General features: G+C 43.3%; 1 protein-coding gene across 1 annotated transcript; it reads left to right on the forward strand.

Annotated features, from left to right (window-relative positions):
• Nucleotides 1-1,938: 1,938 nt before the first annotated feature.
• Nucleotides 1,939-16,706, forward strand: ZNF184 (zinc finger protein 184; the record flags this gene model as incomplete). The annotated part of the gene is made up of 6 exons (XM_084866502.1): nt 1,939-1,992; nt 3,640-3,952; nt 4,124-4,332; nt 10,496-10,622; nt 10,971-11,066; nt 14,355-16,706. The coding sequence occupies 6 exons, from the start codon at nt 1,939-1,941 to the stop codon at nt 16,292-16,294; spliced, it is 2,739 nt and encodes a 912-aa protein (XP_084722628.1). The 3' UTR covers nt 16,295-16,706.
• Between the last annotated feature and the right edge of the window lie 633 nt (nt 16,707-17,339).

Here is a 17,339-nt window from a genome sequence, read left to right on the forward strand (position 1 = left end):
CCTAGGTGAAGGAAGCCTTTCCTAAGGAAAGCAATGTTTGCTCTCCAAGGAGCTGGTCTCTGCGACAAGCGCAGGAAAGGGAACCCCAGGAGATCTTGGACCATCTACGGTGAAAACCGAGACTCAGAGCTGTGGTCCCCAAGTTGTGAATCCAAGCTGGGTATTCAGAAGCAAATCACTACACAGTTCAATTACGTAGGGAAAGGCACTTTACTTGTTTGTCATCCAAAAAGTGTCCATGAAGTCCTTCCAGGCTGGCTTTTCCTGGGGTCCAGGACAGTGGCTGGCACAGAGTTCAGTCCCCAAACCCATTGGGTTAATGTGTTAAACCCTGGTGAGTTTCTTCCTAGGAATTCCCGGGAGGATTGGGTCTCTGCTGTGGCAGCTTGGCATTCAGCCTCTTCCTTTTCATGTTTGAAGTCTGCTAGACACGTCCTTCTCCTCCCCACTTCTGAGAGCAGCTGCATGCCTTCTTCCTTTATTAACGTGATCAGTTTGCCCAAGGGCTTAGACATTTAATTTTTCTCCACATAAAATTTCATCTTTGTAAGCAATCTCTATTTATGTGTCTATTCTAAAGTATTAAACCAGTCATTTTCTTCACTCTTTCCTTCCCTAAGATTATTTTGGGTAATATTTGCTGACCTTTCCCTGTCTCCTTCTTCTCCTCCCATCCTCCTCCTCCTCTCTTGGCTCCTCTTCCAGCATCTCCCAGTGGAACACTTTCTTCTCCGTTTTCCTTGCTCCAGGACAAGGTGAAATCATATCAGACCACTGTCTGCCTCTACCCGCACACAGAGATCCCCTTCATTCCAGGTTCTTCTCGAACCTCCCCATTCACAGTGGACCCGGACTCTGTCTGCTTTAAGCACCAGACCGCCCAATCAGCGGAGGAATATGCCCTACCACAGCCATGGTCATTCACAGTCATGCTTCTCTGATTCATTCAGCAAACAGGCAGTTGAGACCGAAGATAGAATCTGGGGAGCATCTTCCTTTATCCTGTAAACTTTGAACTCAGTTGGAGGCCCCAAAACGAGGTCACCCTGTCTCCTTCAGGGTGTTGGAAAAGCATGGGGAGAAAAACCCAGCAGATGATAATTTTGACTCATTGACCTCTGGGCTATGGGCCTAGTGCGCTTCCGCTGCACTAACTCTGCTCACACCTGCAGAAGAGCTAGAATTTACATCCCCAATTCCTTCCAGTCTGATGGCCTCTGACCTCACGTCCTGAGAGGCCTCCCTTTCAGGTGGCCTTTGTCTGTGTCTCTGACTCTCCCTCTCCTTATAAAGGACACTGCCATTAGATTTATAGACCAACTTAACCCAGTAGGACTTCACCTTTATTACATAAGCAAATACTTTTCAAAAAAACTCACATCCAATGTGAGCCATGATAAATAGTGCTGTCAAAACTATTCTTTACATCATCTTACGTGTGATGTCTGGGAGGATGGATGACTTCAACATTTACATGGGCTTCTTGACCTTCTTGACCTTCTTGGCATTCTGCCCCAATAGCTCTTCGTGCAAGTGCAAATGAGAGGCAGGTGCCAGACAACCATATTCTAACTAATTCCCAAATGAGTCTGCTAAGTCTCCTGCCTTTTATTTATTTAAAAAAAATATATTTAAGAGAGAAATAGAAACATCAAAGATGAGAATCTCTGGTTAGCTGCCTCCTGCATGCACCCCACTGGGGATTGAGCCCACAACCTTGTGCCCTTGACCAGAATCAAACCTGGGACACCTTCAGTCCACAGGAGGATGCACTATCCATTGAGACAAACTGGCTAGGGCGTCTTCTGCCTTTTAAACCCAGGTTTTCCTGTGAGCCTTAATGAAGCTGTAGTTGGGATACCTTTGGATGGCACTGGAGTGTTTCTCTGCAAGGCTGGGCCTGGAGGGGGACCAGTCCCCTGCAGCTCAGAGCCCAGCATGCGAGGAGACAAAGAAGTGACAGCTGATTCCCCAGAATCTGAGAAACTCAGAGTGAGTTCCTGGGCTTTCATGTTAAAGAAAGGTGGAATACAGCAATTGATCCTAAGGGGGATGATTGCTGGCAAGTGTGAAACACAAAACAGGTCCTCAGGGGACAGGGCCAGGCCGCCTGCCTGGGGAGAAGGACCACGTAGTCGGCAGGATTCGAACCTGCGCAGGGAGACCCCAATGGATTTCTAGTCCATCGCCTTAACCACTCGGCCACGACTACAAGACCATAAAAGCCACTCTTCAGATTATAGACAACAAAGAATACAAACAAGAGTAACCACGTGCTTTGTTGATTTGTATCCCATATACAAACAGGCTTTGTAAGATAAACGCAAACCTTTAGATGAAATGATTGTTGTCCATCATTTACACATATCACTTTTTTGTGCACAAATTTTTGTCAAACAAAAATGATTCCCTTCCCCCAAGTCATTTGAAACCCTAGCTTTGCTTAAAGTTAGATACCAAAAAAAACCCCAAAACTTTTGTATTTAATAAAACCTGCAAAATAAAAAGCAATTCGTGATGCGTTGGAATGCCTGTATTCCTTTTCACTGTGTGTCTTTTCTTTTTTTTCTTTCTTTTTTTTTACAGAGAGGAAGAGAGAGAGATAGAGAGTTAGAAACATCTTGATCAGCTGCCTCCTGCACACCCCCAACTGGGGATGTGCCCGCAACCAAGGTACATGACCTTGACTGGAGTCGAAGCTAGGACCTTTCAGCCTGCAGGCCGACGCTCTATCCACTGATCCAAAACAGCCTTTACTTTGTGTCTTTATTTCAAGTGTTCTCTCACAGCTTTCTTTCGGGTTTCATTTATGCCATGTTTTCTTGCAATCTATTGAGAATACCAAATTGTTTTTTACATTTTCTAGTTCCTACAGATCCCCTCTTCCCCCCACCTCCGTCCTCGCCCAGAAATCTGCTCTTATGAGACTTCTAGATATTGTTTCCTTCCCTTGACTGCAACTTTGTGTCCATTTACTGTTAGGATTTCCGAGTTAAGTTCTGTCAACCAACACTTGATTTTGGCCTCTTTCCAGGTGCTGGGGACGCAGTATTTAAAAATACAAAAACCTACGACGTCCCACTGCACTACAGTCGGGCAAAGCACGGTGACGCCACCTCCCGATTCCTTCAGCATTTTAAAAAGTATGGGTTACGCCACATTTGGGAGTCATAAAAGCAAGAGTGGGTCAGGACCAGAATTTTTAAACGAAGGAATAGAACACTGACTAGAGGGCAGGATAGGTCATAGAAGTACTTGATGCATGGCGAAATGTTTGCTTTTTAAAATTACATGCGTGAAAATGTGTATTTCTTATGATCTGTCCGATCCACACACTCGAGAGTGCGCGCTCCAATGCACACCCCCGCCTGAGCGATGCGGGGCAAATGACGCGCTGGCCGGCGGAACGGGGTCTCCGCGGGTGGCCAGGCCCCTGGGAAATGGGTCGGCGCGCGGAGCATCCTGGGGATCGTAGTCCTGCGCCAGCGCGCGGAGCATCCTGGGGACCGTAGTCCTATGTGTCCACCGGCGCTTTAACGCACCCTCGAACGGGGGCGGGCTCTCTCCAGACGACCGGAAGTGGCCGTTGAAGCCGCTGTAGCCCGGGACGTGGGCGCTGGGCAAATCCAGCCGTTCTAGGTTCGGGGATCCTCCCGGCGCTTCCGAATCAGCGATCGGAGCTTGTGGGATCGCTTCGGAGAAAAGCGCAGGTATCACCATGGCAACCGCCAGCTCCCCGGACGCGTGACGTCGCCCTGCTCGCCCCGCTCGGAAAGGCCGCTGCGGAGGGAGCCGGGGGTCCTGGCAGGGGGCGCCCCACGCCGCCTTCAGCTTCAGCGCGGCGGCTCCGCCCGGACCCCGCGGCGGCTTTGTTCTTTGTTCCGCTCCGGGAGGAAGCGCGGAGCTGGGCCCGCCCCGCTGGGCCGCGGTCCAGCTTTCTGCCCCGCAACAGGTGTGCGCCCCGAATCCCGGCCCGCGGGCTCCGGAGGGAAGGGGACGTCTGTGGGCGCCTCTGGCCCCAGTCCGGGGCGGCTCCGAGGATTTTCTTGTCCTGGGCTGGACCTGGAACCGAGCCCCCTGCTTTGCTCAGCGGGACTGCCCCTGCCGGCTCTTCTCTGTCCAGGGACCTCCCGGCCTCCCCGCAGACCTCGAGGTTTGACTGCGACGCAGGCCGCTGACCCCCGTGTCTCCCAGGCCAGCACCCTGGGCGCTGACGGTCCAGAGCTCGCTCTGGGTATCCGAGCCGCAGACGGAGGACCCACTGGAGGGCGCTTCTTGGGAAACCTTGGGGACTGGCTTCCAGAGGAACGGGATGACCTCCTGAGATGGAAGGTAGTGGGGACCTCAAGTGGGGGGTGAGGGGTGGGGGGAGGAAGGCGCGTGATGACGGAGGCAAAAGAACAGTCATCACTTGAAGAGCAAATACTCGTACAGCACTTGTCGGCTGAAGAGGCGGAAGGAGGAGGAAACCTTGTATTTAAGAATCAAGGAAAGAGACCGATTTACAGTGCAGGGAGAGACTTGGAGGAAGAGCTGGGGATGGGGAATGACAAGGAGGCATGATGCAGAATGTCTGATCCTCACATGGCATATTCATTAAATACTAGAGGCCCGATGCACGAAATTCGTGCGAGAGTGGGCCTTCTTTGCCCCGGCTGCCAGCACCGGCATCCCTCTGGCACTCATGACCCCGGCTTCCCTGTTCCAGGCTTTGTCCAGAAAGTCCTCTGGAAGGACATCAGGTCTAATTAGCATATTACGCTTTTTATTATTGGTCAGAATGGTAACTTGAAGTCAGAAAAAAAGTCTTGGCAATCATTCTTTCAAGAAACCATTTTTTAAAAAAAATATATTTTATTGATTTTGTTATGAGAGGAAGGGAGAGAGATAGAGAGTTAGAAACATCAATGAGAGAGAGTCATCGATCTGCTGCCTCTTGCACACCCCCCACCGGGGATATGCCCGCAACCAAGGTACATGCCCTTGACCGGAATCAAACCCGGGACCCTTCAGTCCCCAAGCCGACGCTCTATCCATTGAGCCAAACCGGTCCCGGTAAGAAACCATTTTTTAACATATGGTTGGGAGCTGGCCATCGGGGCCAATGCCTGTGGGAGTGTGGCATTACACTCTCCGTTTTCTGTGGACTTTTCCCTCCTCTCTTTTTTAATTTTTTATGTTAGAAGTGCCTGTCCCTTCACTTCTGCGTTGATCTTAGTTCTTGGAGTCCCCAAAGCAAAACTGTTTCACACTGCTGTCCTTCACATATGTCAAATCAGCTATTACAACTCCTATTCACAAATCCTTTTCTAAGCAGAATAGCCTCGATGCTTGTTCATGTGATACTTAGAGGCCTGGTGTACAAAATTCATGCACAAGGGGGCGGGTGGAGGTGTTGTCCATCAGCCTAGCCTGCACCCTCTCCAATCTGGGACCCCTCGGGATTTCCGGCAGTCGGACATCCCTCTCACAATCCGGGACTGCTGGTTCCCAGCCGCTCTCCTGCCTGCCAGACTGATCACACCCAACCACTCTCTTGCCAGCCAGATTGCCCCCAGTTGTCCTCCCCTGCTGGCATGGTTGCCCACAGCTGCCCTATCCTGGAGGCCTGGTCCCCCCAACTGCCCTCCTCTGCTGGCCTGATCACCCACAACTACCCTTCCCTACTGGCCATCTTGTGGCGGCCATCTTTGACCACATGGGGGTGGCCATCTTGTGTGATAGCATGAGGGTCAATTTGCATGTTACCTTTTTATTATATAGGATATCAAGGCCTCTTCTCTGAAACTCACTGCAATGACAGCATGCTTCTAAAAAATGAAACATAGTTCAGTGAATGTGCTTTCAAAAATACTAAAAGTACGCCGTAACCGGTTTGGCTCAGTGGTAGAGCGTCGGTCTGCAGACTGAAAGGTCCCAGGTTCGATTCCGGTCAAGGGCATGTACATTGGTTGCGGGCACATCCCCGTTGGGGGTGTGCAAGAGGCAGCTGGTGGATGTTTCTCTCTCATTGATGTTTCTAGCTCTCTATCTCTCTCCCTTTCTCTCTGTAAAAAATCAATAAAACATATCTAAAAAAAATACTAAAAGTACAATGTATTGCTTTATATTTGGATTCTGTGGTTTAGTATCATATTGTATTTGGATTTTAAAAATTAGCAATATTATGCTGTAAGCCCTAAATCATTTTTACATAATTTGCAGTGAACTTTGTGTAATAGAATTGGTTTTATTTTTTTATCCCCAATGCCAGGGCTTCACATGTATGATTATTTAATATTTTGGCCAAGAGCTCCAGCTTGTCCAAATAGTTAAGAATTTAATTACTCATTGTTTTACCTCTTTTTCCCAACTTTATGTAATTAGAAGATTTATTGTATATTCCTCTATTTCTTCCTACATGTTACCAAACAGATCAAGGTAAGCAAAGAGTTCTGTGACATGTCCCTTTAGATTTCCCTCTGCATTGTCACTGTCTTTACATGCTTTAGGTATGGCTATGCAGTCAGGTTTGGTTTAACCTATTATTATACAGTCATTTTTTAATTTTATTTCTTTGATATCATTAGAGGTCTTAACATTATTTATATTATTTATGTAGTTTGAGCTATACCTTATATTTGTCTCAATTCTTTGTCTCGATTCTCTCTCTCTCTCTCTCTCTCTATATATATATATAATTTCAGAGAGAAAGGGAGAAGGAGAGAGGGAAACATCAATGATGAGAATCATTGAATAGCTGCCTCCTGCATGCCCCCTACATAGAGCTGCTGTGTCTCCAGGACTTGGTAGAGTGCCCTTGGTAGTAGGTGTCCTGTAAGGCCCTGTAGTTCAGCCTCCTCAGTGACCTGAGCCGGGCACTCTAGTGCTCCCCTGTGGGGGCTGTGTGCACAGTCTTGTAGTTGAGCCTTGATTGCTGGTGATGTCACTGGAAGGAGTTGACCTCCAGGCCAATTGGCTGTGAGGACCTGCTGTGACTACAGGGAGAGCTGATGTGCAAGAAACACCCCTATGGAGCAGGACTTGCTTCAGTGGGGCTTTGAGGGTGTCGCTTGTGGACGTGTAGAGTTGTAATCTGCTATGGTCTGAAGCTGCCCACTGGCTCTGCGGCCTCCCTGGAGGTGCAGAGTCAGTCACTGCCTGGGGCCACCCAGCAGGAGCCACAAAGAGTTCACCAGGTGGGTGCTGTTTGTATTGGGCTTGGAAGTGCCCAGGTGAGGCCCAGCTGTGAAGCAAGGCAGGCTGGTGCTTGGGCCTCTGATTGGTAGGTTTGGGGCATGCTCATGCCAGCTGCTGCTTGTTTAAGTGATTTTTAAAAAAATCTAAAGCCTGGGCCAGTTCAGGCCATTCATATGGAAAAGCCACTGCAAACAGCTTGTGTGGGGCTGCAAATAGGATGGGGCAGGGTCTCAGGAAATCACTAGGGTGGAGTGAACAGTGTGGACCGTGCTGATGGAATCTCAGATATGGCTGCCAGCACAGGAACAATGACCCTGCGAGCACTGCCATCTGGGAGAAAGCCGCCCCCAAGTTCCTGCCCTGATGCCAGCAGTTGAAGTGACCACGTCCATTTAACTCTAGACGTTCTTGCAAGGAGTATAAGTATATTCACTGCTCTGATGTTTAATTTGTATTAATAGCAAAGTTTCAAAAGGCCTGTGAAGATTTTTGGAAAGTAGTCTGATTATTTATTGTCTGATATATTTTATATATATATATATATATATATATATATATATATATATATATATATATATATATATTATTGATTATATATACTTTTTTATTGATTTTTTATATATATTTTATTGATTTTTTTTACAGAGAGGGATAGAGAGTTAGAAACATCCATGAGAGAGAAACATCAATCAGCTGCCTCCTGCACACCCCCTACAGGGGATGTGCCGCAACCAAGATACATGCCCTTGACCGAAATTGAACCTGAAACCCTTCAGTCCACCGGCCGACGCTCTATCCACTGAGCCAAACCAGTCAGGGCTATTCATGTTTTTTATGTACAGTAACAGAGGAAGCAGCAGAAATATTTTGCCTCACTTAATAGGATCATAGATTGAGTTGTATGATCCATATGGATATAAGTATCTAGAGACAAAATTGTTAATCTTAAAGTAATGATTTATATCAGGGCTATAGTCAGCAATTATCTTGATTCTTCTTTGGATTCTGTGAATTTGAATTAAAGGAAATGGCACAATTCCTGTTATCTTCAACTAGAAAAGTAAGTGGGCTTTACAGATTGCTGGGAGCAGCTATGGTGGACAGGATTCACTGGTTTCTTCTTCCTCACCTAGATCTGCCCTCTCCAATATCTGCCCTTCTCCAAGGGGGACATACTATACTCCCATCAGCCAGTTTTCAGGTAAGTTGGGATTTCCTGAAATGCCATTTTGCTCCTGCGAGTGGAATAGTATATTCTTTTGCTGTGGGGGTATATTTATCCAAAAACAAATGTGTTTTATTCTAGGCTCCCATTTGATGTTCTTCATGTTCTGCTTCCCTAGCTTAACTAATGTATTTACCACTTACCTCTTGTTTATTAGTATTGGGTCGGCAACTAAGTAATTGCGGGTTTCACACATATATGGCTTCAGTTGAATTTTTAGGTTTGCAGACGTAGTACAAATGTAAAACACATTTTGTTATTTGATAGTTGGCTATTCAGCTGTTAATCAGTAAAAAAAGTTTTTTGATCTGTTTTGTAGTTTTTGTTTGGCGTTCGTTAAAAATGGAAAATCAAAAGGAACATTTTCGTCATATTTTGCTTTTTTATTTCCTCAAAGGGAAAAACGCATCGCAAGCTCATAAAAAGTTATGTGCTGTTTATGGTGACGAAGCCTTAAAAGAACGGCAGTGTCAAAATTGGTTTGCCAAATTTCGTTCTGGTGATTTTTCACTCAAAGATGAAAAACGCTCTGGTCGTCCAGTTGAAGTTGATGACGCCCTAATCAAAGCAATAATCAATTCGGACTGTCACAGTACAACACGTGAGATTGCAGAGAAGCTTCATGTATCACATACATGCATTGAAAATCACTTAAAACAACTTGGCTATGTTTAAAAACTCGATACATGGGTTCCTCACGAACTGAAAGAATCACAGTTAACGCAACGCATTAGCAGCTGCAATTTGCTAAAGAAACGTAATGAAAATGATCCATTTTTAAAACGACTGATAACTGGCAATGAAAAATGGGTTGTTTACAACAATATCAAGCGGAAAAGATCGTGGAGCAGGCCAGGTGAACCAACTCAAACAACATCAAAAGCTGATATTCATCAAAAGAAGGTTTTGTTATCAGTTTGGTGGGATTACAAAGGAATTGTCTACTTTGAACTCTTACCACCCAACCGAACGATCAATTCTGATGTCTACATTGAACAACTAATGAAATTAAACAATGCAGTTGAAGAAAAGCGGCCCGAATTGACAAATCGAAAAGGTGTTGTATTCCATCATGACAATGCAAGGCCACACACAACTTTGGTCACTCGGCAAAAATTAATGGAGCTTGGTTAGGATGTTTTGCCACATCCACCATATAGCCCTGACCTTGCACCATCTGATTACTTTTTGTTTCGATCTTTACAAAACTCCTTGAATGGTAAAAATTTCAATAATGATGATGATGTCAAATCATACCTGATTCAGTTTTTTGCTAATAAAAACCAGAAGTTTTTTGAACGTGGGATTATGATGCTGCCTGAAAGATGGCAAAAGGTCATTGATCAAAATGGGCAATACATTACAGAATAAAGTTATTTAGTTCCATGAAAAAATTGTCTTTGATTTTCTTTAAAAAATCCGCAATTACTTAGCTGCCGACCCAATAGTTTAGCATGCTTCAATGTGGCAAATAAATATTTAAAAGGTGAAATGAATGCGTGGAAAATAGAGAATGAATAAGGTGTAGATGGATATTTGGACAAATAAGGTCAGAGAGTTGAGGTAGATTCTGATTATGGATAAAGATTATGAACAAAAGTTAACATAAGAATTAGCTGGTGTTATACAGGATTCATAAAAAATTGGAGGAGATGATTTATTTTGGCAAACAGTAAACGGTTGAACAAGGTTGGAATATGAAAGGTAGTGAATGTCTAGTAAGAAGTGAAAGCTTTATTTTATAGATCATTTGTGAACCATTAATTGTTGTTGTTTTACCCTCACCAGAGGATACATTTTACTGATTTTAGGGAGAGAAGGAGGAACATCTGTGTGAGAGAAACATCAATTGGTTGCCTTCCATACATGCCCCAACCTGGGATGGAATCTGCAACGTGGTCATGTGTCCTGACCAGGAACAGAACCCCCAACCTTTTGGTTTATGTTTTCATATTCATTTTACAAAGGTGGAAATATCAGAATCATTTTTCAGATAGCCCATGGCTTGCCTTACTCTGTCAGTATTGCTAACTTTACCCCTTTCCTAGGTAAATGCTTTGTGGTCCAGCAGAAATGTGTTTGGTATTTTAGGAATCAGTGACCTTCAAGGATGTGGTGGTGGACTTTACCCAGGAAGAATGGAAACAGCTGGATCCTGTACAGAGAGATTTATTCAGGGATGTGACATTGGAAAATTATACACATCTGGTCTCTATAGGTAGGATGATGCCTCTGAGTTAATATCTGGGGGTGTAAAGGAGCAAGGGGTTATTTTGTACTTAGGTGAATTTTGCCTTTAAGTTAGGAAATCAAGGATTCCTAATTTTGAAAGGCTTTTCTCTCTCCTAGCAAGTAGGACAGACTAATAATTTTTCTGAACCCAGATCAGTTCCCAAATTATACCGTGTCAGGGAATCTGTAACACTGATGCTTGATATATTGATTCCCATCGGATCAGTCCCACATGTCTTTTCCTCTGGACACAGAGTGGTGAAGAGGAATTCTGACTGGGCACTTTTCCCTTACTGAAGACAGGTACCTGTCTTTTGTTTTCCCTCATGAGCAGGACTCCAAGTTTCCAAACCTGATGTGATTTCCCAGTTAGAGCAAGGGACAGAGCCGTGGAGTGTGGAGCCGGGCATTCCAGTGGGTGGCTGTGGAGGTAAGTAATGGGTCCCAGAGCTGAATGTCATTAACCCAACCACCAGCCTGACAAGAGGATTTCGTGTCTGAAATGTGGATGTACTTGCTTCTTGTGGAGAAATGGGATGCCACCAGGACTCCCTTATGCTTTGTCAAAACTCTGTCTCAAGACATATTCTTTTTTATGCTCCTCAGAGAAGGCACCCTTCCTGCTTTTTGTAAAGGTAATCTCTTGATTAGTTCTGGATTCCATCTTTTCCCATCTCCTTTGGGAACCTCAGTTCATAATTATCACTTCACTTTTCAGCCCTTACAGTTTTCTTTTGGGTTTCTTGGCTCTAGTACCTTCAAACAGAAGTAGGTAACCTTAATTCCCAACTACTTTCATTCAACATGGTTAATCTGTTAGGCTACCATCCAATCTGCCCCCCTGCTTTCCCATCCACACTCTGCAATAGTGATTGCATCCTTCTTAATATCAGCTTCTATTTCTGTCACTTTACCAGACTATCCTTGAAATTATACTTTCCTGCATGCCACCTACTAGGGATTGGAATCCAACCTGCAACTGGGGCATGTGCCCTTGACCAGGATTGAACCTGGGACCCTTCAGTCCATAGGCCTGACGCTCTACCGACTGAACCAAACCAGTTAGGGCTAAAGACTTTGTTTTATATTCATAATAAAACTTGGAAGAAGGGGATGGGATGGAAATGGAGGAGAGTATAGGGAGCATAAATGATAGAGAAAAAAATAATTTTTTTTTAATACACACACCAAAGAAAAACACACAAAAGTTAATAAGTCTTTTATTTTTAAATATATTAATTTTCTAAATTACATATCATGAGACCATATTCTAATATAAAGGTTATAAAGGTACAGTGTCATTACCAAAAAGAGATTATATTTAGGTAAAAAAAAAAAACAATACACCCATGTTACACAGATAATGTAGATAATTCCAGTGGGCAGAAAATCCCTTGAAGTATTTAGTTCCAGTCTCAAGGTTCACTTTTTGTTGCTGGAAATGAGCCACTAATGACAGTCTTGGCAAGCTTGCCCCTGGTCCTGCCCTCTTCAGCATTTGGAGCAGACTTATCCTTAGCTGGTGACTTGGATGCTTCATGTCTATAACTTGATTTATAGTTCTGCAGGCATCTGTACAGGTACTTGAAGTTGTGATGGTACATACACTGAGGTGGGCACTGGTCCTGGGCCCTGTATGCATGATTTTTCTTACCCTCTTTCTTGACATCCTTTCTAGGCTGCCATGTGACCTGGCCCCTGCAGAGTCATGATCATATTCTGATGTGTAGTCTTTCTCACCGGCCCATGGTGTTTCTTAGCTGCTGGTTGTCAACACCCCCTTTCCATGTGGTAAAGTGGAAATGGCTTTATGCAATTCCTAGGGTGCTGTTCAGTCTGACCTTCTGGAACTTTCTCCAGTCCTTCATTCCTTGCCCACCCCTGATATTCTGGTAACTGTTGCTTATGTAGAAGACATGGCAGTGTGGATAGCATAGGTCACAGTTTGTTGTCTTCAACTGGAATTCCATCCAGGGCTGAGATGAGCCGCTTCCTCTGCTGGGCCTTTTCTCCTTTGATATCATCAGAGGCCATGGTCTCCAGTCCTCCACTGTGAAGTACTTCCAGGAGCTGAGGATATCTTCATGGCCATCTGCTGTACAAATATGTCTTTGTTAGTGTCGTTTCCGTTGATGGCTATTTCCCAAAGCCTGTTGCTTTGATTGTTTGGTCCCTGCTTGGGAAGCTGCTCTGAACCTGCTGCTCCTCCACAGGCGGCACCATGCCCCATGGTGCCAGATGTGGTCTGGCTCCCTGCTTGAGCTTGCAGGTATAAGAGTGATAGTCAGTGACTGGGCTGGCAGCTTGGGTTAAGTCTGCTATACCCTCCAGTTACCAGATTTTTTAAACACAGCCTCTTTTTAAAATCTTATTGGTATTAGAAAGGTAGGGAGGGAAACATGGGTGTGAGAATATCGATCGGCTGCTTCCTACACTCCCAGTACTAGGGGTTGAGCCTGCAACCTGGGCATGTGCCCTGACTAGAATCAAAGTGGTGATCTGCAATGTTCGACCAACTGAACCATTTAGGTCAGGACAAATACAGTCATTTTTCTTGGCTGAATTGCTAGCATTGACTACCCTATTTCATTTACTTGTCATCTTTCTTTTCTTAGGACTTGACAAACACACCCTAACCCCCAGAGTAGAAAATACAGTAGTGTAACTCTACTTCCTGATAATGTACTTCTCTTTTTGTTTCATCTATTGTTTTCTTTGCTAATAAACTGCCTTCTTTCATTAGTATATTTTAATCATCCCATTATCTTACACACTCACCTGTGTTCTTTTATTACATACATTCCTATGGCTTCAGCTATTGTTTTCCTTTATTTTTTGAGTTGATATTTTCTAACCTATATTTCAAGATCTTGGTTATTCTGCTTCTTTTGGTGTCCATCACCACAGATACTATATAGTCTCCATTTCTGTTCCTAATTCTCAGCACACCTAGAGTCAAACTGTTTTCCTCCCCTCCCCATTAAATTATTTCCACTAATATTTACAGCTTTCCCATTTTTAGCAATGAAATGAGTGTTACTTCAGTATTCCAGGCCAGAATCCATGCAGCCTTTGCCAGGTATTTTTTGTTTGTTCTGTCTTGACATCAGAGTTCTTATTTCTGTGTTGTTGTTTATCAGTGAGAAATCTCAGTTCAGACTATCTCCTCTTAGCCTAGTGTGTCTCCTCTTAGTTATCTCTCTGTCACCCTTTAAATTAATAATTTCCTTAAATGGAATTTCCTTATGAGTTCTTACAGATGATATATAAAACTGAATTACCCCTACCTGGTTTGGCTCAGTGGATAGAGCATTGGCCTGCAAACTGAAAGGTCCCAGATTCAATGTGCCCAGATTGTGGGCTCATTCCCCAGTGGGGGACTTGCAGGAGGCCGCCAACCCATGACTCTCTCTCATTATGGATGTTTCTATATCACTCTCCCTCTTCTTTCTTCTCTGATATCAATAAAAATTATTTAAAAAAAAAAAAACACACACACACCTGAATTAGATATTCTCTTTCTATTTTTTATTTATATAGCATTCTCCTTAGCTCCTTCCAAATTTCTCCTCAAATAATAGGGCTATTTTTGAAAATACTCAGAATATCCTGAGGGCTTTAAATTTCATTTAATTAGGTCATTTCCAAAACTGCCGTTCATTTACTATTTGTTTTTTACCCCCCTATTCAGAGAATACTGGCATTTTTTTTCTTTCAGACTGGGAAACAAGACCAGAAAAAAACTTAGCAGTTCCAGAGCCATCTCCAGAGGCAATAGTAGAAAAACACAAAAGTGATCAGTCTTGGAGTTCTAATTCCTCAGAAGCATTGTCATCTAAAGAAAATCTAGAGAGGAAGCAGGCAAATGAACAGACATTGCCAAAGGAAATAAAAATAACTGAGAATACAATACCACATTTGGAGAGAGACCATGTAAATCATGACTTTGAAAAAAACATCAATATTAGTTCAAATGTAATACGACAACAGGACATATCTCCAAAAGAGACTGCTACTAAAACAAGCACCAAACAGAATTTAAAACCAGTTAAAAAAGAGAAATCTTGTAAGTGCAATGAGTGTGGGAAAGCTTTTAGTTATTGTTCGGCGCTTATTCGCCATCAGAGAACACATACTGGAGAAAAACCTTACAAATGCAATGAATGTGAGAAAGCCTTTAGCAGAAGCGAAAACCTTATAAACCATCAAAGAATTCATACTGGGGATAAACCATATAAATGTGATCAATGTGGAAAAGGGTTCATTGAGGGTCCATCTCTTACTCAACATCAAAGAATTCATACGGGAGAAAAACCCTATAAATGTGAGGAATGTGGGAAAGCCTTTAGTCAGAGGACCCATCTTGTTCAGCATCATAGAATTCATACTGGTGAGAAGCCGTATACTTGTAATGAATGTGGAAAAGCCTTTAGCCAGAGAGGCCACTTTATGGAACATCAGAAAATTCATACAGGAGAAAAACCATTTAAATGTCCTGAGTGTGATAAGACCTTCACAAGGAGCACTCACCTTACTCAACATCAAAAAATCCATACTGGAGAGAAAACCTATAAGTGTAATGAATGTGGGAAGGCCTTCAATGGGCCCTCAACATTTATCCGTCATCATATGATTCACACTGGTGAAAAACCATATGAATGCAATGAATGTGGAAAAGCCTTCAGTCAGCACTCGAACCTCACTCAACATCAGAAAACGCACACTGGGGAGAAACCTTATGATTGTGCTGAATGTGGAAAGTCCTTTAGTTACTGGTCATCCCTGGCTCAACATCTGAAAATTCATACCGGAGAAAAACCTTACAAATGCAATGAATGTGGGAAGGCCTTCAGTTACTGCTCATCCCTTACACAGCACCGCCGAATCCACACTAGAGAAAAACCCTTTGAATGCAATGAATGTGGGAAGGCTTTTAGTTACCTTTCAAACCTTAATCAGCATCAGAAGACTCATACCCAAGAGAAAGCTTATGAATGTAAGGAATGTGGAAAAGCCTTTATTCGGAGTTCATCTCTTGCTAAGCACGAAAGAATTCATACTGGTGAGAAACCCTATCAGTGTCATGAATGTGGGAAAACCTTTAGTTATGGCTCATCCCTTATTCAGCATAGGAAAATACATACCGGAGAAAGACCCTACAAGTGCAATGAATGTGGGAGAGCCTTCAACCAGAACATACACCTTACACAACATAAGAGAATTCACACGGGAGCAAAACCTTATGAGTGTGGTGAGTGTGGCAAAGCCTTTCGACATTGTTCATCTCTTGCTCAGCATCAAAAAACTCACACAGAAGAAAAGCCCTACCAGTGTAATAAATGTGAAAAGGCATTTAGCCAGAGCTCCCATCTGACTCAGCATGAAAGAATCCACACTGGAGAGAAGCCATTTAAGTGTAACGAATGTGACAAAGCCTTCAGCCGGAGCACTCATCTGACTGAGCATCAGAACACTCACACTGGGGAGAAGCCATACAACTGTAACGAGTGCAGGAAGACTTTCAGCCAGAGCACTTACCTCATTCAGCATCAGAGAGTTCATTCAGGAGAGAAACCTTTTGGATGTGATGATTGTGGAAAAGCCTTCAGGTATCGTTCTGCTCTCAACAAACATCAGAGGCTACACCCTGGCATATGACTGTACTGTGAAGAACCAGAATGGATTGAGAAACTGCTTAACTCATTTTGACTGTTTACTCTCACACTGTGGAATGGAAAGTGCATTGGGCTGAAGTAATCGATTATGTTAAGCTACTTTGTAACGTTAGAAAATTCAACTGCTTCAAGCCTCTTTTTCCTCTGTGAAATGAGGGATTTGGAGATGATTTCAAACGTTGTTTGGAGGCTTATATTCAGTCTACTCATAATATATTCTTGAATAGGATTACTATACAACACATTTTGCTGTGTTGCATCTAGACTATGTTTGTGCATGTTTTGCTAAGAGAAAGTATTTACACTTCAGCAACGAGGGATCTATTGTTCTCCTGTTCTAATGCATTTAAACTGTTTGAGTAACTGGTTTCTATTTAATAAAAAGGATTATAAAATATCCTCATGTTAATAATTCAGTAGCATGTAATGTCTTAGCACAAGTATTGAACTTTCCTATTATTTTCTATTATGTTTTAACATTCTAATTTATTACAACTCTAGAGATTCTCTTCTACAGCTCAAACTAGTGTTACCTGATCCTAGTGGCATAGTGGAATTGTTTTAGGAACTATACACTATTGCTAAATCATGCCTGGTATACAGCTTCATAGTTTAAATTACAAAAAAATAAAAAAATAAAAAAAATCAAATGTTGGGCCACAGATTATATTAGAATTCTTTTGAGTCCTCAAAATGTATGGACATGGTGTCTTGATGGCCCACCAGCCCCTTTTCTTAAATTATTTCATCCTCTTATTGCCTTTTCTCTCCATCTCCATTTCCTTTCACAGGCAAATTTTAAAAGACAACTTGTGTTGGGAGAATAAAGACAAAAGATATATAAAGATGACTGATGGGATGTAAAAGTTAAATTAATCACCAGCTGTCCCTCTACCTCCCAAAATTGCATAAAAAGCCATCAACTAAGAATTGGGGCAAAGGACTATTCCTCCACAACTCCAAGCTCATGTTTACACTACTTCAGACACCTAGGTTTCATAACTATAGTTCTTTTTCTATCTTTCATT

Source organism: Pipistrellus hanaki (assembly GCF_964339955.1).
Source record: "Pipistrellus hanaki genome assembly, chromosome: 18".
NCBI classification, from domain to species: Eukaryota; Metazoa; Chordata; class Mammalia; order Chiroptera; family Vespertilionidae; genus Pipistrellus; species Pipistrellus hanaki.